At 33.2% G+C, this 23,344-nt stretch overlaps 2 protein-coding genes across 2 annotated transcripts; one reads left to right on the top strand and one right to left on the bottom strand.

Annotated features, from left to right (window-relative positions):
• The first annotated feature begins 1,738 nt into the window (after positions 1-1,738).
• Positions 1,739-17,198, top strand: LOC115881171 (chloride channel protein 2-like). The gene is made up of 14 exons (XM_030898559.1): positions 1,739-1,877; positions 1,940-2,057; positions 2,351-2,494; positions 2,902-3,030; positions 3,106-3,396; positions 3,559-3,655; positions 6,239-6,352; positions 6,410-6,511; positions 6,574-6,808; positions 6,993-7,116; positions 9,165-9,434; positions 12,457-12,725; positions 14,076-14,153; positions 16,681-17,198. Exons 1-14 carry the CDS (start codon positions 1,812-1,814, stop codon positions 17,023-17,025), a joined length of 2,382 nt encoding a protein of 793 aa, XP_030754419.1. The 5' UTR covers positions 1,739-1,811; the 3' UTR covers positions 17,026-17,198.
• An 872-nt stretch (positions 17,199-18,070) lies between these two features.
• LOC115881118 (tetratricopeptide repeat protein 12-like) lies at positions 18,071-21,464 on the bottom strand. Its single transcript, XM_030898499.1, has 5 exons — positions 21,290-21,464; positions 21,009-21,225; positions 18,745-18,893; positions 18,226-18,472; positions 18,071-18,169 (listed from the first exon to the last, which is right to left on the bottom strand). The coding sequence occupies exons 1-5, from the start codon at positions 21,380-21,382 to the stop codon at positions 18,132-18,134; spliced, it is 744 nt and encodes a 247-aa protein (XP_030754359.1). The 5' UTR covers positions 21,383-21,464; the 3' UTR covers positions 18,071-18,131.
• Positions 21,465-23,344: the final 1,880 nt, after the last annotated feature.

The raw sequence follows: 23,344 nt of genomic DNA on the forward strand, positions 1-23,344 counted from the left end.
CAGAAGAGATAAAACTTCCTGGAACTGGGTCCTTGTCGACTGGATGGCGTGTGTCATCAGGCAGTTTTCCATGTTAGGCTGAGAAGTACGTTTCTGGCATTCGGGGGGTAAAATTATTTTAAATAACATTATTATCATCAACAGAATATATAAACAAATATACGAGAACTCTCCTGGACTGGGTCTTTTCGGATCTGGAGGGCATCGTGTCATCAGCAGTTTAACCATAGACTTCAGAAGTTGTTTATTGGGGGGTAAAAATTATTTTTTAAATACATTTTTTATATAATATAAAGTTTTCTCGTTATATTAAAACCGAAATATAGCGAGAAAGCCCTCCTGGATTGGGTCTTTTTAACTGGATGGCATGTGTCATCAGCAGTTTTAATAAGTTGAGAAGTCGTTTCTTGGAATGGGCGGGTAAAATTAATTTTTAAATAACATTATATCATGACTAAAAAGAATATCTTAAAACCCAATATACACGGAAAACTCTCCTGAGACTGGATACTTCGAACATGGATGCCACATCTATCTATTTTTAAAATAAAGTTTCTTTTTTTTTTTTTTTTTTTTTTTTTTTTTTTTTTTTTTTTATTGTTAAAAATTTTAACGATATTGAAAAGAATTTCAAAAAGCAAAAGTCACAGAACATCTATCTAGCAACTACCGCACCTGATGTTCAACCTTGTGGCAAGCGAAAAAAATGCGTTAAAACTTAGAATAATAAAAAATAGAAATTTGGTCGAAGGAATTTATCCTTATCATTAAAAAAAAACAAAAAAAAATGTTTAAATAAACTTTCAAAGATTCAATCTTCTATTATTCTCAATGAATCGACGACTTTTTCAAAAAACGAGCGGTGGAAATATATGAGAATAGAAAGCTTGTTTCACTGGGTGGCCACTTGACCCTGGAGTTTCTCAGGTTCTTGAGTTCCGCTCATTAAGGTTCGTTTTCCACTTGGGAGGCAGAAGGTTCTCGTGCTACTTGTAGAGTTTTCTGCTCTTTTCTTAGTCGATTTTTGGATTTTCATTACTTCTATGTGGGCTAAACCACAGGGTATCGGACTTATTTAAAAATAATATATCTTGCAACCTCTAATAAACATTTTATTTAATATTTTTTACATTCAGACTAAAAGTTTTATGTATTTAATTTTACTACACTAGGAAACAATTTTAATGTGACCATTTTTCAAAACCTCTATCCTTCAATAAGTTTTCTATACTTCAAATGATTCAATTGGAAATAATTCTTGACAAAATGGCGAAGGAACTTTTATTAGTATAAGAAAATCCATTTACCTATGACAAAGAATATCTTAATACCCCTAGGAGAAAAAACTTGAACTAAGGCATGTATTGTTGGTTATATACCCTATTTCTTCTAAATCTTAATATTTTAAACGCTATGGAATAAAATTTTAAAATAAAAAAAATTCTTCTACATATTATAAACAGTATCATTTTTATGGTATCTAGAACACTAAAAACACTAATAAAATCCACTATTTCTACTACTAACGTAAGATATTTAAGCCTAGTTGTTTGTTAATAAACAATCAAATATTTAATCAAGTTTATAATGACTGTAGAAGCCAAGGAAAGTAAATGCAGCACTTATAGCGGTAGCAAACAATTTTTTTATAATTATTACTAACAAATATTGACCCGTTTCGCATATTTGATGTAGAAAAATCTCAATAACCGTATTAACTATGTCGCTGATAGTTAATTTTAACCCTTTACAATAGTTTTACGCGCTACTTTGAGATGTTCACTTCATTTTTTCGGTATTTTTAATTAATAATGAGCGGAAAAGGGAAATATCTTCCTAAATCGCAACTTTACGACACCCAGTATAGTACAGTTCAGGTAAAAATTAAAAAAAAATGAATTAAGAAAAGTGTAAATTAATAATTTTTGAAATATTACAGTATTATAATAAGTCTTTAGAAGATTTATATGAATCTTTGAAAGAAAAAAAACTTGCTGATAAGAGAAAACAGAAGGAACTTGAGAAGGAAAATAGATTGGAACTGTATAGTAGCAGGGGTATGTAAAAAAAATAATTATTAAATGAATTAGACCTTTAAAGTATTAAAAAAATATAAAAAAACTTTTAGTATACTCAATACTCAATTGAAAATAATTCTTCACAAAATGGTGAAGGAATTTTAATTCATATAACAAAATAAATTTAAAAATTAATTCTAAATTAATATAATATATATTTTTTTCAGTTTCTTTTACAAGAAAAGAATATCTTAGTTTCTGTAGTGTTTGCCAAAAGTTCCTTAATAAACATAAATAAAATCGATTTAAAAATTATTTCTGTTATCTACTAGGGAGATGTCAAAGATTTTATCTATCACTATGGCAAAATACATTTGGGCACTTTGGCGAGGACTGGATATTTCTGGCTTTTTTGGGCATCTCTGTAGCTATAATAAGTTATAGTATTGATCAAGGAGTTATAGCTTGTTCCAAAGGTATATAAATATATAATATAACTGAACGAAACAATATTACATCAATAATTTTAAAGTGTATAAGTTTTAAAATATACCTTATAAATGATTTTAAATATAGGAAAACTGTAAATATCTATAAATACCGTATGATCGAAAATAAATGGCGTCAAAGACACCTGGGAGAAGACCATCGATGATAAGTTTCGCGAGGTCAATCTCTATGAAAAGTCATTTACTAAAAATTGACATAAAACTTATCAAAAAGTAACACTAATAATTATAGAAAGTTTAAAAAAGCATAGAACCTTTCTAGACACACAAATCTATTTCGATTGTCATTCCCCAGCCGTCTTTGACGCCTTTTTTTTGATCGAATGGTATTTTAAAAGCAGCGCAATTAATATATTGTTTTTAATACAAATTAGCTAAGGCCTTGTTATACGCAAACGCAGTGAACATTGGGTTTGTGAAATGGTTAGCTTGGGTATGTCTTCCTGTTATACTTATTCTATGGGATGTAGGATTCATAGCTATCATTGCACCTAAAGCCGTAGGTAAGGAAACATTTTTTATGATGCTAAAATACCAAAAAAAAAAAAATTCTTAAAATAACTGGGCTATTCTTACAGGCTCGGGCGTGCCTCAAATCAAAACTTGCCTCCGAGGAGTTTACCTGAAAGAATTCCTAAGTTTCAAGGTGCTGATAGCTAAATGGACGGGCATAATAGCCACCATTGGGAGCGGACTTCCGATGGGCAAGGAAGGTCCTCTTATCCAGATGGCCAGTATAATCGTGACCAAGATCAGCAAATACTTGTCGAATTTTAAAAGCGTTTACTTGAACGAAAACAAGAAAATCGAACTGATTGGTGCAGCGTATGCTGCGGGAGTGGCATGCACGTTCAATGCTCCAATTGGAGGTAAAATAATCTTAGTTTAGGACAAAGTAGTTTAGGACAAAACAGTTTTAGGACAAAGTAGTTTAGGACAAAATAATTTTAGGACAAAGTAGTGTAGGACAAGTGAACATAGTGGCACTTATATTTTAATGATACTTATTTAAAGCAGTCACTTGATTTTAGGGGTACTGTTCAGCGTGGAAATATCGACGGCGTACTATGCTGTTAGAAATTACTGGAGAGGTTTTTTTGCAGCTGTTTGGGGAGCTACATTTTACAGGTTAAATCACAAAATTAGTTGTCTTGTTGCTTTGTGGTCCTGCTACTAGACAACTATTCGTCTTTATTTGTAACTATACGTTTTGTTTGCTGATTCTAAGCTAGGGTATATCTGTTCTTCATTAAGTCTACTGTCTATACAGGGTGGCCCATCGAAAACGTTCCGCCAGACATAACGGCCAGGATATATTTTTTTCAAAAAATCCAAAAACACTTCAATTTTGTTTGTGAGGGGGACAACTTTTGCCCCAAAAATGATTGCAAAATCTTCAACCCTCTAAACGGGGGTGTCATCCCCCAACTTTTTTCAAATGGGAAGGGGGTCAGGTGGTACCGCAATGAAAAGGGTTTTTTATTCTCTATACTTTCCCGCTTCGTTTTTGAAAATCGGTCCAGTCATTGAGAAAATATAAAGGATTGAAATTTGAAAAGTTTATTTAAACGTTTATCAGAGTAAATGATAAGGATAAATTCCTTCGACCAATTTGCTGTTTTTTTCTTATTATTTCTAGATGTTTACGCATTTTTTCACTTGCCACAAGGTTAAACGATCAGGTGCGGCAGATGCTAGATAGCTGATAGATAGCTGTTCTGTGACTTGTGCGTTGAAGTTCTTCTCAATATCGTTAAAGTGACCTAAAATAGAATTTCCAAAAAATACCAGCCCACACGTTTAGTTTCTGAGGGTTTTGTGTGTGCACCTCGTGAAAAACTCCTCAGTACCGACAGTTATGCCGATTAACTACACCGTTCAAAAAGAAAGTACACTCATCCGAAAAACACACATTAAATAGGAAATTATTATCATTCGCCACTCGTTCACTCACAGTTTCACAAAATTGCAAGTGACGATCAAAATCGTCTTCGTTGAGTTCTTGTACCAACTGAATTTTGTACGGGTGGAACTTGTGTTTTTTTAATATCCTTTGGACACTTGCACGATTCACGCCGGTCTCACTGGCTAATTTTCTTGTACTCAGCGTACTATCCATGACAACTTGGCCCAATACGAATACCTCCATAGCTTCATTTACTACAGGGTTTTCCCTCTGCCTCTTTTTATTCATAACGGAACCAGTTTCGCGAAATTTTGCTACTAACTCGCGAACAATTTTGCCATAAAGGTGTTTTACAGGATGGCATTCATTGAATATCTGCGGAACCCGATTGCTACATTCATTATTTTTAAAATAAAGTTCGATTATTTCCACTTTTTCTGCAAGTGAGTATACCATAATTGTTAAAAAGTTTTTAACGATATTGAGAAGAACTTCAACGCACAAGTCACAGAACAGCTATCTAGCAACTGCCGCACCTGATCGTTCAACCTTGTGACAAGTGAAAAAATGGCTAGAAGTAATGAGAAAAAACAGCAAATTGGTCGAAGGTATTTATCCTTATCATTTACTCTGATAAAGAAATTGGTCAAAGAATGCATAGAGAAGCTGAATAAATTAGGCAAAGAAAACAAAGTCCTCCTACTCTGGGTGCCTGCTCACCGAGGGATAGAAGGCAATGAAAAAGCAAATAATCTAGCTAGGAAAGGAGCGAACACTCCACTAACTCCACTAACTGGACCAGAACCGTTCTGCTTTCCAAGTGGTAACCAACTCAAGGCGGAACTCAAGAACTTGGAAGATTCCATCCGCAACCTGGAATGGAAATCTTGCAACGGTCTAAGACACTCGAAGAAGTTTCTGAGGGCTTATGATCAAGAAAAATCACAGATCTTTCTGGGTTTAAATAAGAACAATCTTCGGATTGTCACGGGGTTTTTAACAGGACACTGTCTCCTCAATGAACACCTCAGTAGATTGAAACTAAGAAGAAACGGCGAATGCAGATTCTGTGGGGAAGATGGGGAAACACCAGTACACCTCATCACTGAGTGCGCCGAGACGACAACCATTCGTGCCATGAATTTTGGTACGACTGATATTGGAGATGGAGAACTACCCTCTATAAAACCGTCCCAGATACTGGCTTTTGTCAAAGCCCTGGGACTGTATGATGAGTTATGACTCAAGAAAGGGGGACACAATGGATCTGTAAGGTCGCAGTGATTAACCCCCCTCCCACTCATTCTAAATTCTAAAAATTCTACTCTGATAAATGTTTGGTTTGGTTTTCAAATTTCAATCCTTCATATTTTCTCAATGACTCGACCGATTTTCAAAAACGAAGCGGGAAAGTATAGAGAATAAAAAGCCCTTTTCATTGCGGTACCCCTTGACCCCCCTTCCCATTTGAAAAAAGTTGGGGGATGACACCCCCGCTTACAGGGTTGAAGATTTTGCAATCATTTTTGGAACAAAAGTTGTCCCCTCACAAACAAAATTGACGTGTTTTTGAATTTTCTGAAAAAAAAATTACCCTGACCTTATTCGATGGGCCACCCTGTATATTTATTTGTAGATAGGAAAACTAATGATTTCTTTAGTAATATTATGTAATCTGTGACGTTAATGAGAGGGAAAACTTTTTTATTAGAAAAATGCATTTTTTATTAAAAAAATTGCTTAATGTCATTTATACTTTTCCAAATTTCAATAGCGTGTTTTGAGGATTACTAATAAAATTACAGGTTATTATACGTGTGGATTGACGGTCTGGATACAATAAGGGTGGTTTTTCCCACGAGTTTTCCCACTGATTTTCCCTACGATCCCACAGAGTTACTAGCCTTTGCCATATTGGGGTAAGGTTTTTGAACATGATCAAAAATCAAATTGAGTACTATATTAATTATTTTTAGAATCATATGCGGGCTAGGTGGCTCATTTTACATATTTTGTCAAAGAGCAATCAACAGATTCACGAAAACCAACAAATATATACTGTGGGTTAAAAATAAAAAGTAAGCTAAATTTTTCAATTAACGATTTCATGATTAAATAACTTTGAAATTAATATTTTTAGCCGATTCGTATATCCGTTTATAATAATTTTGGCAGTTTCTTCCATGACATATCCCCCGGGATTAGGTCAATTTATTGCTTCAACTCTAGCACCGAAACTGCAAGTTGTTCAGCTTTTTTCAAACTTCGCATGGACTCAAGGGAACCACACTGTGGCCCAACAGCAAATTATAAGCAACTGGAGTACGGATAAGACTGACATTTATGCAAATTTGGTCGTGTTTTTTTGGTACCAGGTAATTTTCTTTCGCAAATCCCGTAATAAACCTTAAGAAACTTAAGTTAAGGTAGAAAAAAAAGGTCGGAAAATTCAGTTAGTTACTTTTTAAATTCTGCGAAGTTAAACGACGTTAGGTAATGCGAGTGGATGGACGGGATGGTGAGAGAATACACTAATTACAGTAAACGTTATTCTTTTAGTTTATTGCTTCGATCCTCGGTACTACCCTACCTATTCCAAACGGAGCATTTATCCCGAACTTCAGAAGTGGAGCAGCTCTAGGTAGAATTATTGGAGAACTTATGGCCACATGGTTTCCCCAAGGTATCTGTACTTTCATATAAAAATTAGTAGTGGGAACTATCGAATGAATACTATCGAAACATTCGATAGTTGCAATTCATTCGAATAATTCGATAGCTAGTAAGAAAACATTCGTTGAAAACTATTCGAATAAAAATTATCGAATAGACGCGTCATCTGCCTTGAAATATTGTATTCTAGTAATTCGGCAGCAAAAACCATTCATTTATAAAGTTCATTCATTTATGAAATTCATTTATTCATCATGATCGATTATAATAAAATATTAACTGGATTTTAGTTGTCGCCCGGCGACGTAGATTTCTTTCCGAGAAACCCGACAGCGGTCGGTGGCAATGCTATGAAAGAAGGCGGCATCTTTGATTTTTTGCGGAGTAGATAAGGACACATTATTTTTTTTATTGAGGTGTTAGTATTTACACAAAAACTACATTATGAAGGGCGCTGTTGCCATATATTGGTATTAGTTGATATTAGCAAAGAATATTATTGTCTGGCTTTAGTTAGTTAGGGATAGTACGTCTATATATTTTGCATTTTTTTTATTAATATTCTGTTGTTACACTGCAATAATACTTGTTATTTTGGATGTAGGAAAATGATTTTTAATGCTTTTAAGCATAAGTTTAATAAATAATAATAACAGTAATAATTTGTTATACCTACTAACGACAAAATTTAAAATCATTTAATATAAACATTTTTTTAAGTAGTGGCAAAATATAAACAACAAATTAGATGTAAAAATTATTTATATTAGATCCTATTTAAAAATAATATAGACTCTAAATTTTTTGGCAACGGTTGTTTTTTAAATAATAATAATTACAGAACTAATTTGTTATATTAACAACAAATTTTAAAATCATGAAATATCAACATTTATTAATTTTCTAAGCATGCAGTGTAATGGAAGGAAAATATAAATAAAAAATTAGAAATCAAAAGTATTTATATTAAGGTGCGTATTCATTATCCGAACGAACGAACGAACGAATGAAAGTGCGGTATATTTAGACGGGGACCGAACGCATGCGGCCGTTCGTTCGTTCGTTCGCTCGACCATCCGTTTCGAGTCGGTACATCAACGGCGTTGGCCAACAAATGCCTCCGGTCTTCTCGTGCGGTCCTATCGTGCGGTCCCCGTCCATACCACTAGCGAACATTCGTTCGTTCGTTCGTTCGTTCGTGCGGATAATGAATACGCACCTTTAGGTGCTTTATATTACTATTTAGAAATAATATTATTTACTTTTACTGGCATTTACTTTAAAAAATAATTGAAATATTTCTTCGCAAAAAACTACATGTAAGAGAATTAGCATAAACAAAATACACACATCGTTAACCTTTTTTTAAATTTGGCACGTGTAAAACTTTCAATTTAATTTTCTCACCCCATAGTTTGAGTTCGATAACCATTTACTTAACCACATTACTTAAATATGATTATTATGTTCAACTAATTCATATTATTAAAACATCTAAAATACAAATATCTATTTTTAAAATTAATTGTAAGTTCATCTCATCTCTCTTAAAAATTGCTACTTCTCAAAATTTTCCATTAAAAAATAGACCATATACCATATAAAATTAAAGAATTGAAAGATCGGGCTACGGAAAATCACAAAAATTTTCGGAAAAATGTTGACCACCTGCACACGCACACAATCGCCAATTAAAAAAAAACTACTATTTTAGTATTTCAAATATTTTAATAAACGCAAAAATAGCACAGTATTTATACGGCGAACTTATAAAAATTTGGAAGAACTAATATTGCACTGACGCACACAAAAATCAAACGGATACTAAATTTCATTTATCATAAGCATTCGATAGTCGTGGCTCAACGATAACCATTTAGTGGCACAGCGAGGTTGTCACGTATGCTTTAGTATACAAATGAATGAATGATTTTATTCGAATAAAACCATTTGATAGTTGAAATCATTCATTCATTAACCATTCGATAGTCTAATTCATTCGATAGTTCCCATCGCTAATAAAAATATAAAAAATATACATCAAAAAAACATTTCTAGGTATACAAACGACTGGGAAAATCTCAAAAATCATGCCAGGAGCGTACGCCACTGTAGGGGCCGCGGCGTACAGTGGCGCCGTCACTCACACGCTATCCACCAGCGTGATTTTGTTCGAAATGACGTCACAAATTCGTTACGTTATTCCTGTACTTATTTCGAATCTCATTGCGAACGGTATAGCCAGGCTGTTTACTCCTAGTATATATGACGTGGGTATAGGTATGGGAAAACTGCCGTATTTGCCAGACTTGTTGCCTAGCAGTAGTGGTAAGTTATTTTCCTAGATCATAATATACAGGGTGGTCCGAACTATATTCCGGAAACTTCGGCAGCATAATCTACAGATGAAAATAAGAAAAAAAGTTCGTATAAATGTATGTCCTAAAATGCTGAGTTTCGGAGATACAGGGTGTAGAAGTTTCATTTTTATTTCGATTTTTTCCAATTAATTTGGTTTGGTTTAATTAATTTGTGAATGGAAATGGATTGAATGCCGCTAAGAAAATATAAAAGATTATCCATATAACGTTTACATAACTTTTGGGTAAATTCTTGACATTTAAAAAGGGGTTAAAACAATTTTCGCCTATCCCGTTTTTTACACTTTCGTCCTCAATTTTTTATTTTGAAAGTTGGTTTTTTAATGATATATTTCTGTGACCAGGAAGGGTTCATAGTTTCATAGATGTCGATTTTCGAAAGAAATCAGAACATATATATTATTTCGTATATTCTCCATTTTATTGATTTTATGGAAAGCACTGTTCATTAAAATGTTGTATCCTATGTTATACGGCTTGTTTCTCTCTACAATTTCCTGTCTCACAATGTACCATTTGTGACCAGGAAGGGTTCATAGTGTCATAGATGTCGATTTTCGAAAGAAATCAGAACATGTATATTATTTCGTATATTCTCCATTTTATTGATTTTATGGAAAGCACTGTTCATTAAAATGTTGTGTCCTATGTTATAGGGCTTGTTTCTCTCTACAATTTCCTGTCTCACAATGTACCGTTTGTGACCAGGAAGGGTTTATAGTTTCATAGATGTCGATTTTCGAAAGAAATCAGAACATGTATATTATTTCGTATATTCTCCATTTTATTGATTTTTGTATACGAAAAATGCTTTTCGTGGGTTTTAATTTTATTGAGAGACACAACAGTTTCAATAAAAACTATTTATTTTGCAGTTTTTTCAACCTCGACCGGCCTCGAAACTCTTGGCACGTCGTCGTCTTCGAAGCGAGTCGTTAGGCTCCTCCTACTTCCTTTCTGTTTTTCACGTCAAGGCAAGGCGCCAAATTTGAATTATAAGTAGGGAGGGGCATATTTAATGCTATATCGATATACGATAACACCCCCCCACTTTGAAAAAGCGTTGCCATGACGGTTAAAACAATAATACAAAATTTTACATAAATCAATGCAAAAATACAAATTTTACATGAACTAAATGAAAATAAATAAGTAATAATAACCCTAGTAAAGTAACAGAAAATATTAAGTTATATCTTCTAAAATAATGATAGTACAGAGTACAAAATTCAAAATAATTCTTAAAACAAAATAAATGAATGGAAAACTTAAAAATGAAAATAAGTACAAATCAAATCTTCCTTTTGTTAGATTTGTGTAAAATACGTTTAGATTCTGTAGTAAGGTAGGTAAGTTTAATAAAGTCGGTAATAACCATTATCAAGTGCAACAACTAAGTGTACAAGTCTTTGGCTTTACGGTACGACGTCTAATAGACGAGTTAAGATACGTTTGGGTTACATTCGAATTTGATGGAGAAGGTGATGAGGTACAAGACCTTATAGAACTATGAGCTTTATCCAAAACAGCATAATTTCTAGGTGCATTCGAATTTGATGGAAAAGGTGGTGAGGTACAAGACCTTATAGAACTATGAGCTTTATCCAAAACAGCATAATTTCTAGGAAAACGTCGATAATCCAACCGACGATTTCTTCTCTCTAACCTAGGCTCTAAGGAGGGGAAACTAGATACCTCGTCTAAGTTTATCTGAGAATCGGATTGAGCTAAACTAAGTTCAGGAACAGCATCGAAACTTGGTGGCGAGTCCTCGTCAGCAGGGGTTTCAGGTTCTGAATCTTCAGAAGAGCCATTTTCTAAACTGGAGGTGTCATAATCGGGGAAATTGCCTGAAGGGGCAAGTCTATATCAAAATTTAGATTAATTGGCCCTGACGACTGAACTTGGATGTCATAACAAGTTAAAATAAAATCTTGGTTACTTTTGTTATAATTAAGATTAGGTAAAACATTTGGATGTATAAGATTTACGCTAGCTCCAGAATCTAAAAGTGCGAAAATAACTTTATTATGAATTTTAATTTTTATTCTAGGAAGATGCGATTGTGTACTTACTCCATTTACAATTTTAAGAAGACTTCTTAGTGCTGGTTTCTCGATGACTGTGTCGGATAGTTGTTGGCCTGGATCTGATCGTAGGTTTTAACAGTTCCATGATGATCGCTGCCTTAAGGTTGTCAGGTCGGGTTGGCTCTAGTTGTTCACTGCTGTCCGTTGATTCTTTGAAAGGGTTGTGGGAGTGGGAACTGTGGGAACTCTGCTTTTCGAAAACAGAAAAGTCCAGAAAATCACCGCCATTCTTGTTCTCGGGAAGCTTGGGCGTCTCGTCAACAACCTTGAACGATTCCATTTTGTTAGCAGCAATTCTCCAGCTTCGGCTCTACGCTGTTGGGCGCCATGTATACGAAAAATGCTTTTCGTGGGTTTTAATTTTATTGAGAGACACAACAGTTTCAATAAAAACTATTTATTTTGCACATTTTTTTCGACCTCGACCGGCCTCGAAACTCTTGGCGCGTCGTCGTCTTCGAAGCGAGTCGTTAGGCTCCTCCTACTTCCTTTCCGTTTTTCACGTCAAGGCAAGGCGCCAAATTTGAATTATAAGTAGGGAGGGGCATATTTAATGCTATATCGATATACGATAACATTTTATGGAAAGCACTGTTCATTAAAATGTTGTATCCTATGTTATACGGCTTGTTTCTCTCTACAATTTCCTGTCTCACAATGTACCGTTTGTGACCAGGAAGGGTTCATAGTTTCATAGTTGTCGATTTTCGAAAGAAATCAGAACATGTATATTATTTCGTATATTCTCCATTTTATTGATTTTATGGAAAGCACTGTTCATTAATGGTTTTTTAATGATATATTTCTTTTATTATAATTAACAATAATAATATTAATAACTAACTGGTATTTCTTATAGTTATATCTTTCTACTTTCAGCAATATATCGAATATTTGTGGAGGACTTCATGATCAGAGACGTGAAATTCGTACACTTAGGGATGACCTACACCAAACTAAAAGACGTATTGAAAGCGAATAAAAATATAAAAGTATTTCCATTGGTTGATAACGTCCACAATATGATTCTATTGGGCAGTGTATCCAGAAGTGACTTGATCAATTTAATAGAGCAGCAAATTGGTCCTAAAAAACGGCTAGAACTTGTTGAAAGTAGGCCAGACGATAAGAAAATTAGTAGTATCGAAGTAAGTAATAAAATTAATTTACACAAAACATGAAGATAATAAAAAGTTATAAAGTCTGTCATTAAAATACCGAGTGAAGAATGTAAAAAATATAGTTATTTATGTATCAGGAGAATTATAAGGGTGGTAATTGCCCGAGGTTATAACACTTTATAATTCCAGTGGTATACAGGGTGAGTTTCCTACGATGTTCTCTATGGGTATCTCAGAAACTACTGGAATTAGAGAGTCGGTTAAATGGGGAAAGAATTGCAGTTTTGTGGGGTCATAAATATGCGCCTTTCAGATTTTTGAAAAAGTTCATAGCTTACTTGATATTTCGAAAAAAACAAATTTTGGCTATTTTAATATTTGTCCCTAATTCCATTATAATCTATTTTAGACAAAAAGTTTTCAGATAAAAGCTGTAGATAATCACATCCCTAATAAGTTTGTGTTCTCCGATTTTTTCTAAAGCCTGCCATTTTTGACATATGACACAAACGTATGTTTTTTTAAATGAAAACCATAGTTGGCCATGACTTCATAAAATGCGCCACATTTTTAAGTTTTTCAGCGATATAAGTTATAATATGTTTTTTTTTCAAAAAATTACTGATTTATAGCCAATTCTTATCTTTCTTGATTAATTTCAATTAGTTAGCCATGGAAACAAGTTAAATAAAAAGAATAGCTAGAAATTCAGTTTTAAAAAGATGCATTTATGTACTCCAAACAATGGCGGATTTTTTGAACATTTTCTAAAATAACTTAAAGTGTATGTGGTGATATAATTTTTTTTAAGTTTTAGTTTGTGTAATGTAAATTATAAAGAGCCGTTTAATAATATATTTTGTCTTTTTATAAGTTATAAATCATAACAAAATAAGAACACCATGCCAACTAAGTGGAATTAGTCAAGAAAGATAAGAATTGGCTATAACTCAGTAATTTATTTCATATAATATCATTGAAAATCTTAAAAGTTAAATACGATGTATTTTTAATTGAATTATAGCTTCATTAAAATAAAAAAAATACCCGGCTATGGTACGGAGAGTTCAGGTGTACTGAGGAACGAAAGACAGTGTTGCATTCTTCGTCACAGTCGTCAGGGAACGACCGTTACGACGGAGACAACCTATCTGTCGCTCGTGTCGCTCGTTAGAGCCTAAAACAATAACACAACAATAACAAGACATTGTCTGACCGCATGTTCCAGCTATTTATGAATGAGATGCTCAGTCTATATTTTATTTTAAGTCTATGAAAAATACCTTCAGTGGCTGGGACAGAAAATTACTAAATTTTACTATACTTTTCTTAGCATACATATAAAGACATATAATATATTTCTTTTCTAACTTATAGGATGTCCGGCAGAAAATCTTTGACAAATACAACGTGAGCAAACAATTCGGATCTCAAACCAAAATGACAGATGGTCAGGTAATATAATACCCATTATTTTGTGTTACCTAGATAGATTTACTAATTCTTCTTAATATTAAAATGTATATAGAATCATATCCTGTTTGGTTGAGTTTACCAAATATTATTAATCATAAATATCAATTTTCTATTTAAATATATCTTACTTAAGTATGATATTTCACCAATAGCAACAAAGAGTATATTAAGGCCTAAATTTAAGGTAAAAAAATATTGAGTATATTTATTTATTAACATTATCATCCGCACTATTTTCAGCTTATTCGACCATTTTCATGCCTATTGTGTGTGTGTGTGTGCCACTTGAGGGATTTGGTTCTGTAGATGACATCTACTGTTTGACCAGCGGATCTGTAGCTACGGAAGGAATGCGAGAAAAAAAAATCGATATTGCCACGTTTATCTATAAAATTGCAAAATTGCCAGACATGAACTATAAATTTAATATATTTTTATTATATATAATGTGTTTAGCATATATTCTGACGTATATTACTAAGGAATTTTAACGTAGTTCATATTGTTCGATATGTTTTATTTAATAACTTATTTCTTTCATTCTGTATAATCTGCCTATTATGAAAGTTGAAGATTTTCAACGATATCATTGGCAAACCGGCATCGCCGCGCATGGCCGCCTATTCATCGAACATGATTGGCAGTACGTCACAGGATTTGTTACCACGCGGTTGCCATGGCTTTTACGCCTTTCCTATTCGCTTGCTTTATCCCCAACTTCACGGTCTCTTCTGAAAAGAGTAGGAATATTGAATACTATTGAAATATCCAGTGGCGGTGTCATTTTTTTGATCATTATTACTTTATTTCATTATTTTATACCGGTTATCCTAAACTTTATTCCTATATTTTTAGTATATTTGATAGTTAAGTTGTGTTTTATTGTTTTGTTATCTTGTTATAATGTTTTTCGTTCGTAGTTTTTAATTATTAATATCAAGTTTGATCGTATATTTGTGTTTTAAAACGAATAAATTTGTTAAGGGTAAGACGCTACATAGTCAGACAAGAGAAATAATAGCTAATTTATATAGGTAAGTTAATAATAACGTGGATGAAATCTCATTTGGTGTATTTCCTTGTGTTCATAATAGGGTTTGCGATGAAGAAGCTACAGAGAGTTCGCTTGAGTTGCCGCTTAAACGTAAACTTGAGCGGATATTTCTTTATACCGGAGTTAGCGTATCGGCTATAAAAAAATTCACACAGAAGATAAAAAAAAGGCTGAAAACTAACCCCGATAAAATGATATCCTCTCTGGAAAGAAACGACCACGTGAGACTGCTGTCGAAAAGCTCAACGACTTTTTCGAAGTGGTCAGGAATTTGATAAATAGATTTTATCTCGAATTCAAACTCGTCCCCACAATTAGAAAGCTTTTGCAAAAATTGCAGGAAGAATCGAATTTTCCTTTTGCAGGGAAACGCTTAGGGGGTTATTAAAATCAAATGAATTTTTTTGGCGTAAATGTTAAAATAACAGATAAATATTAATGGAGCGGCCCATTATATTGCAGAGAGAGATATAAATATATATACGCGAAATTCGAAAATATAGCCAAGTATTATCTATTTGGATGTAACATATGGGTAGACAATGACCTAACCTTTAAAAACTGCTGCGGAGCGATACCATATCTGGTGTAATAGGCAATATTGGATCTACTGGTGAGTAAAATTATGTTTTGTTTGCGCTTCCAAAGTTAACTATTTTCAAGATTTTTTTTTTGCTGGAAATAGTTATATCTAAAATTATGTATTATAGAAAAAAATATAGTTAGTACCGATATAAATAAATATACCTCAAGACTCAGTCTTGATCATCTGGTGATGGCAGACATGGTTAGCGAAACGTGCGTCCAGTGTAAAATTAAAAGTGTTTTGGTGTATTGTACTGATTTAGTGTTTTATTTTGCTGTGTAACACCAAAGGTTCCAATCCCCAGCTGTAATTATTTCTTCTATTATATTAACAACACAATAATAAAATGATTCAAAATATTTAAGGGAGCTTTAATAAAAGCTTTTAGTGTTTATCTGCTAACTCAACAGTAACGATTCAAACAGCATAAAGTAGAGTATTATATTTATGATACACATTATTTTCATATAACACCGTACGCCCATGCCTATTTTATGAATGAAATTGGGCGTGTTTTGTTTACAACTGCGTTCCCCTGCCGATACCCCGTAGCTACAGATCCGTTGGTCACACTATATTACCTTGGTCTTTTGTCGTATCCACTCTATTCTTTTACGGTCTTTCTTGGTTATTCCCAGCATATTTCGTTCCATTGAGCGTTGTACGACCTGCAGTTTCCTTATGATGTCGGTCTTTTACTTATTTTGCTGGCTGTTTTACTGTTTTCACTCTCAGCTTTACCTGTCACTCTTAATTTACCGAGAGCCAATACAATGACACAGTCAGCAAAATCAGTAAAGTCCATACCTAGACTACTTTCATTTGGCCGTTCAACTTTTTAAAAAAAATGAAACACTTTTAAACAGGTTCTGGTTCAAAGAGTGTGCGATCTACCGAGGTTTCTACAGAAAGAATGGGAAGAAAACCAACTTAACGAATCAATCGATTTTACTTTGTGCCATGTGGATCCAGCACCGTTCCAGCTTGTGGAACACACCTCTTTGCTCAAAGTTCATTCCTTGTTCTCAATGATGTCCATCAATACAGCGTATGTAACGAACATAGGAAAACTGGTAGGGGTTGTAGGTCTGAAGGACTTGAGGAAAGCTATCGAAGATGCCAATGCTGGGATTCTACCAATGGAGAGATTTGGTAGAACTCAAGATGATAAGGATGGTGAAAGTATGCCACTCGTTCAGAAGAAAATATAAAAAAAACGGATTTTAAAGTTCTATTTTGAAGAAGGAATAAAAAAGTCAATAGTTTTTATGGAGTATACAACATACTTATTAACATTAGCATTATCTTTAAAGATTATACAGGGTGAGTCTTAAATAAGTGCAAATATTTTAAGGGTAGAATATTTCGACCCCAGAAACACGATTATGAGGGTTTTTTTCGCGAAATTTTTTTTTTAAAATTTGGAATTTTTTGAAACATTTTTTGCATTATTTTTAGTTTTAAGTAAAAACATAATCTTTTGAAAATGTGTCAACATAGCGAGTAGATTAAATTTATAAGAAAGAAAACCCAGACCAGATTCAGGGGTCCTCAAAATTTAAGCAAAAAATATTTTTTTTGGAAATTTTCAAAGTAAAATAACTGTGCTAAAAACGGCAAAGAGAAAATATGTTTCTTTTATCAAGATCTACCAGCCCTGAAAATATTTGCACTTATTTCAGACTCACCCTGTATAGTTCCCAGCCTAGAAGTGACAATTCTAGCCAAGAAAAAAAATAATTTATAATGTTTTGGGTTGTATACCGTATGATAAAAAAATAATGTCAGTCTCTAAACGTCATTTACTAAAAATCGACATAAAACTTAACACTAATTAATTTCCAGACACACATCTATTTAAAAAAAGGCTTTTTCTCGAATTTTGAACTATACCATTTAAAACTAATTTTAACTCAATATAAATATCAATTACAAACAACCGCCGTTTTTTTTCGATCGTATGTTATATTAGTTCTTATTAAAATAGTTTTATAGAACTTCTTAATAAAAGGTACATAATTTTCATTTCTCATTAATTTATTAGTTCTAATTAACAAATTAGTTTTGTTTTTTTTTTCTTTGATTTTTTCTTTCTTCTTTAATTTATTTATTGTTGTTATTTTTATCTTAGTTTATTTTTTGTTAGGCAGTAAAAGAGACAAGCATCTGTATTATAAATTTTTAAATAACGATTGTATTTATTTCGCAAAATCCTCAAAATAATTTTAATAGAATAAAAAAAACTGGAACTTCTGTCAAACAAGACTTTATTTTTTATTATAACCCATAAAAACAACTAGGAATATTTTATACAATCCTATCCAAGTTCTTCTAGTCTAATTTCAGTCAAGTATTCTACAAAATTAAACACAAAAATCAACAAAAATTATATTTTATATTATTTTTCTTACCTTCAATAAAATCTATTTTGTCAGGGTTTCGTTTTTTAGCTTCGAAAACGGAATTTTCGTATTCCTTGGTTTTCTTATCCAGAAAGTTAACTTTGGCCAACAATAACCAGGACTTAAGACAGTCCTCGTTAATTCTCAATGCCCATTCTGTTAGATCATGCTTGGCTTTATCCAGGAATCCTAGTTTTATATAGGTTAAAGCCCTATTATTGTATAGTGTTACACTATCTTTAATTTGGTCAATTGCCTAATAAAAGTACGTAAAAAAAATAACTTATTACCTTTAAAAAAATTAACCCTATGATCGAAAAAAAAAACGGCGTCAAAGAAGGCTCGTGAATGACAATCGATTATAATTTAAGGCTAACTTAAGGCAGTAAGCGCCATTAAAAAACAAAGAAGATCAACACGAGCCAAGTAAATGACGTCTAGGGCTTGACCTCGCCATAATTATCGCCGATCGTCATTTCGCAGCCGTCTTTGACGCCGTTTTTTTTCGAAGGTATGGTATTTATGTACCTTGTTATAAAGCACTAGGGCCTTTTCATATTCGCCCCTTCTAAAAGCTAAAGTTGCCTGTTTTTTGAGAGTTTCCATTTTTTCCCGTCTTATTTGTTTTTCTTTGTATCTTCTGTCGGCATCGCGTGACATTTCATCCATAAATGCTTCTAAAATACGTGAATTTTATAAAATATTTGTTGATACGTAGTAATAATCATTTAATATTAATAAACTGTTTTGCAAAATTATATTTTTTTTGTGAATTTATGCAAAAATATTTTATTTTTACAGATTTATTGTCTTATTAAAAATACTACAATGTATCAATATTTTTTTGTAAAATTACTTATATCTTTTTCGGTATACCAAACTATCGTTTCTTTGATTTTAATAAAAAAACAAACATTAAGTAATTGTTATCGGGTAGTAGAGGTAAGCAAAGATTGAACGAGTCGTTCATTTGAACATAACGAACGAGTAACTTGAATCGTGGCCAGCACGGATCCATAAAATTTGAACGAACGAGTGAGAATTGAATCGGATCACAATGCGACTCGTTCGTTTCTACGGCTCGTTCGTTCAAAAATCATGAGAAATTGAAACGTGTGATTCGATTTACTAAAAATGATCGTAATCCTCATCACGCATCGCTAACAGTCAGTTAGCGAGACGAAAAGTGGTAACGGTCTGCGCGCTGGGAGTAAAAATTCAAAGCTGTGACACAAGAGCTAGCGAGACGAAAAGTAATAACGATCTGCGCGCTGGGAGCAAAAATTCAAAGCCATGACACACAGGATAGCGAGACGAAAAGTGGTAACGACCTGCGCGCTGGGAGTAAAAAATCAATGCCGTGATACACGAGCTAGCGAGACGAAAAGTGGTAACGACCTGCGCGCTTGGAGTAAAAATTCAAAGCAATGACACACGAGCTAGTGAGACGAAAAGTGGTAACGATCTGCGCGCTGGGAGTAAAAATTCACAGCCGTGACACACGAGTTAGCGAGACGAAAAGTAGTAACGACCTGTGCTATCTACTAACAGCCTACGGCTTAGAAATACGTAGAGACGCAATGTGTATTTGTATCAGTCCATCAAGAATATAATATATGAAAACAGTGCACACAGATTTTTTTTTGAAAATTCGAAACTAATTTTAAAAAGTCAATTCCATATGCAACACATATCCTGGCAATTACCAGGCAACAAAAACGGGAATGTGTGCCACGCACAGGAAACAGTAATGAAAAATATTTAACAAATATTTTTTTCAATTTATCAAATAAAATTACGCCGTTTCAGTTTGTTTTATTTCGAGTTCGATTGAAAATAGTTTAAAAAATATCCGCTTTTGTCTTTTATCAGCTCGTTAGCCGGCTTTAATGAATAAACTATATGCAAATTGAATATGCCCGTATGCGGCAATAACCCAATAAATTTGGTCGATATTGAAAAAAACGAAAAATATTTGCTACAAAAAATGAAATTAACAAAAAAAAATGACTGGTATTAACAATTAAACCCAATATAAACAAAATTTTCAATAAATTTTATATTTCATTTATTGACTCTTTATTAACTGATTAGAATGGTCATTAGGGTCTCCGTTATTTTCCGATTCAGACTGTAAACGAGTATAAGAAGAAATATCAGATTCCAACTAAGAATGTTTATTAAAATAAATTAGCTATACTGAGAAATGGTTTAAACTTCATTAGACTTGAAGATTTCTTAATTCCCAACCTTAACACCATTAGAATTGTATATTTTTACAGTAATAGATTAAATTTTTCAAAAATAATCATAATTTTGTCAAAGAAGTTGAAAAATTTGGGAATTTACCGAGTGGTTAACTTTAACCGTGAATAACTTTGAATGAGTAGGTTTATCGAAAAATTAAGAGACCTTTTTTGTAGAGCGTTCAATTTTGTAGAATATATGATTGTCATGGCTGCGAGAGAACAAGATCAAGAGAAAAAAAATATTTGCAAAAAGTGGCAAATTCCTATGTAATTTAAATGAGAAATGAATCGTCTTTGGGGCAAGGTTTATTATGAATATTAAGGGTTTACAATGGTCTGTTATTTTTTTAGACAATAAAATAAAAATTTAGAGGGCGTCATGAGAGAAAGGATCAACTTTGTAAATAACAGACACAAACACCATACTGTACCAAATGACGTAAGTATAGCTTAGATCTTTGAACAAAAAGATTCAGGAATATATCTATAGGAGCATTGTTAATAATTGTTAAGTATTTTTATTCAAAGGTACTACACTAAAACCTTTGGACATCTCGTCAGGATTTCTATTCTTGTCATCCTCTAATGCCTTGCGATTTACAAGTGTCTTACTACTCGAAACGGTCAAAGAAACATTTTCTTCGTCAAAATGTTCGTATAGGATTTCTTTATCTTCTCCTAAGTAACGTCTAGCCTCCTCGTCTGCTCGTTTTTGTACGTCTTTATCCTTTGAAGCTAGATTTTTAACTATTCGGTTAACCTAAAAACATATAGAACTAATATATAAATAACATAAGTATGATAGAAATTATTGCATGTATTACTTCATTAACTTTGTGCATAAAATTATTAAATTCCTCATTTATGTCTTCTGAATTGTTAATAACATTTGGTGGGATATTTTTTGACAACTCCATAATTGACTTTGATAGTTATGGTCAGAGAGAACACTTGCTAATAACTAGTTATGGTTTTATTCGTGTAGTTCTTATTGATCAAACATCTGCCAAATTAAATCTAGTTACTAGGATACAAACATTTGTAAATAGAAAGGTAAATAGAACTAACATGTTTACATTGGGTTTAATTGTTAATACCAGTCATTTTTTTTGTTAATTTCATTTTTTGTAGCAAATATTTTTCGTTTTTTTCAATATCGACCAAATTTATTGGGTTATTGCCGCATACGGGCATATTCAATTTGCATATAGTTTATTCATTAAAGCCGGCTTACGAGCTGATAAAACACAAAAGCGGATATTTTTTAAACTATTTTCAATCGAACTCGAAATAAAACAAACTGAAACGGCGGAATTTTATTTGATAAATTGAAAAAATATTTGTTAAATATTTTTCATTACTGTTTCCTGTGCGTGGCACACATTCCCGTTTTTGTTGCCTGGTAATTGCCAGGATTATGTGTTGCATATGGAATTGACTTTTAAAATTAGTCTCGAATTTTCAAAAAAAAAATCTGTGTGCACTGTTTTCATATATTATATTCTTGATGGACTGATACAAATACACATTGCGTCTCTACGTATTTCTAAGTCGTAGGCTGTTAGTAGATAGCACAGATCGTTACTACTTTTCGTCTCGCTAACTCGTGTGTCACGGTTGTGAATTTTACTCCCAGCGCGCAGATCGTTACCACTTTTCGTCTCACTAGTTCGTGTGTGTCATTTTTTGAATTTTTACTCCCAGCGCGCAGGTCGTTACCACTTTTCGTCTCGCTAGCTCATGTGTCATGGCATTGATTTTTACTCCCAGCGCGCAGATCGTTACCACTTTTCGTCTCGCTATCCCGTATGTCATGGCTTTGAATTTTTACTCCCAGCGCGTAGATCGTTATTGTTTTTCGTCTCGCTAGCTCTGTGTCACGGCCTTGAATTTTTACTCCCAGCGCGCAGACCGTTACCGCTTTTCGTCTCGCTAGCTGACTGTTAGTGATGAGTGATGAGGATTACGATCATTTTAGTAAATCGAATCACACGATTCAATTTCATGATTTTTGAACGAACGAGCCGTAGAAACGAACGAGTCGCATTGTGATCCGATTCAATTCTCACTCGTTCGTTCAAATTTTATGGATTCGTGCTGGCCACGCTTCAAGTTACTCGTTCGTTACTCGTTCAAATGAACGACTCGTTCAATCTTTGCTTACCTCTACTACCCGATAACATTACTTAATGTTTGTTTTTTTATTAAAATCAAAGAAACGATAGTTTGGTATACCGAAAAAGGTATAAGTAATTTTACAAAAAAATATTGATACATTGTAGTATTTTTAATAAGACAATAAATCTGTAAAAATAAAATATTTTTGCATAATTTCACAAAAAAAATGTAATTTTGCAAAACAGTTTATTAATATTAAATGATTATTACTACGTATCAACAAATATTTTATAAAATTCACGTATTTTAGAAGCTTTTATGGATGAAATGTCCCGCGATGCCGACAGAAGATACAAAGAAAAACAAGTAAGACGAGAAAAAATGGAGACTCTCAAAAAACAGGCAACTCTAGCTTTTAGAAGGGGCGAATATGAAAAGGCCCTAGTGCTCTATAACAAGGTACATAAATACCATACCTTCGAAAAAAAAACGGCGTCAAAGACGGCTGCGAAATGACGATCGACGACAATTTTGGCGAGGTTCAGCCCTAGACGTCATTTACTTGGCTCGTGTTGATCTTCTTTGTTTTTTAATGGCGCTTACTGCCTTAAGTTAGCCTTAAATTATCGGTTATATAAATAATCGGTTGTCATTCCCCAGCCTTCTTTGACGCCGTTTTTTTTTCGATCATAGGGTTAATTTTTTTAAAGCATTGCCTTCCCACATATACCCATAACATATTTTGTTTCTACATCTTTCCG

This window comes from Sitophilus oryzae, unplaced genomic scaffold, assembly GCF_002938485.1.
Source record: "Sitophilus oryzae breed Bouriz unplaced genomic scaffold, Soryzae_2.0 scaffold_1109_pilon_pilon, whole genome shotgun sequence".
Classification (NCBI taxonomy): Eukaryota; Metazoa; Arthropoda; class Insecta; order Coleoptera; family Curculionidae; genus Sitophilus; species Sitophilus oryzae.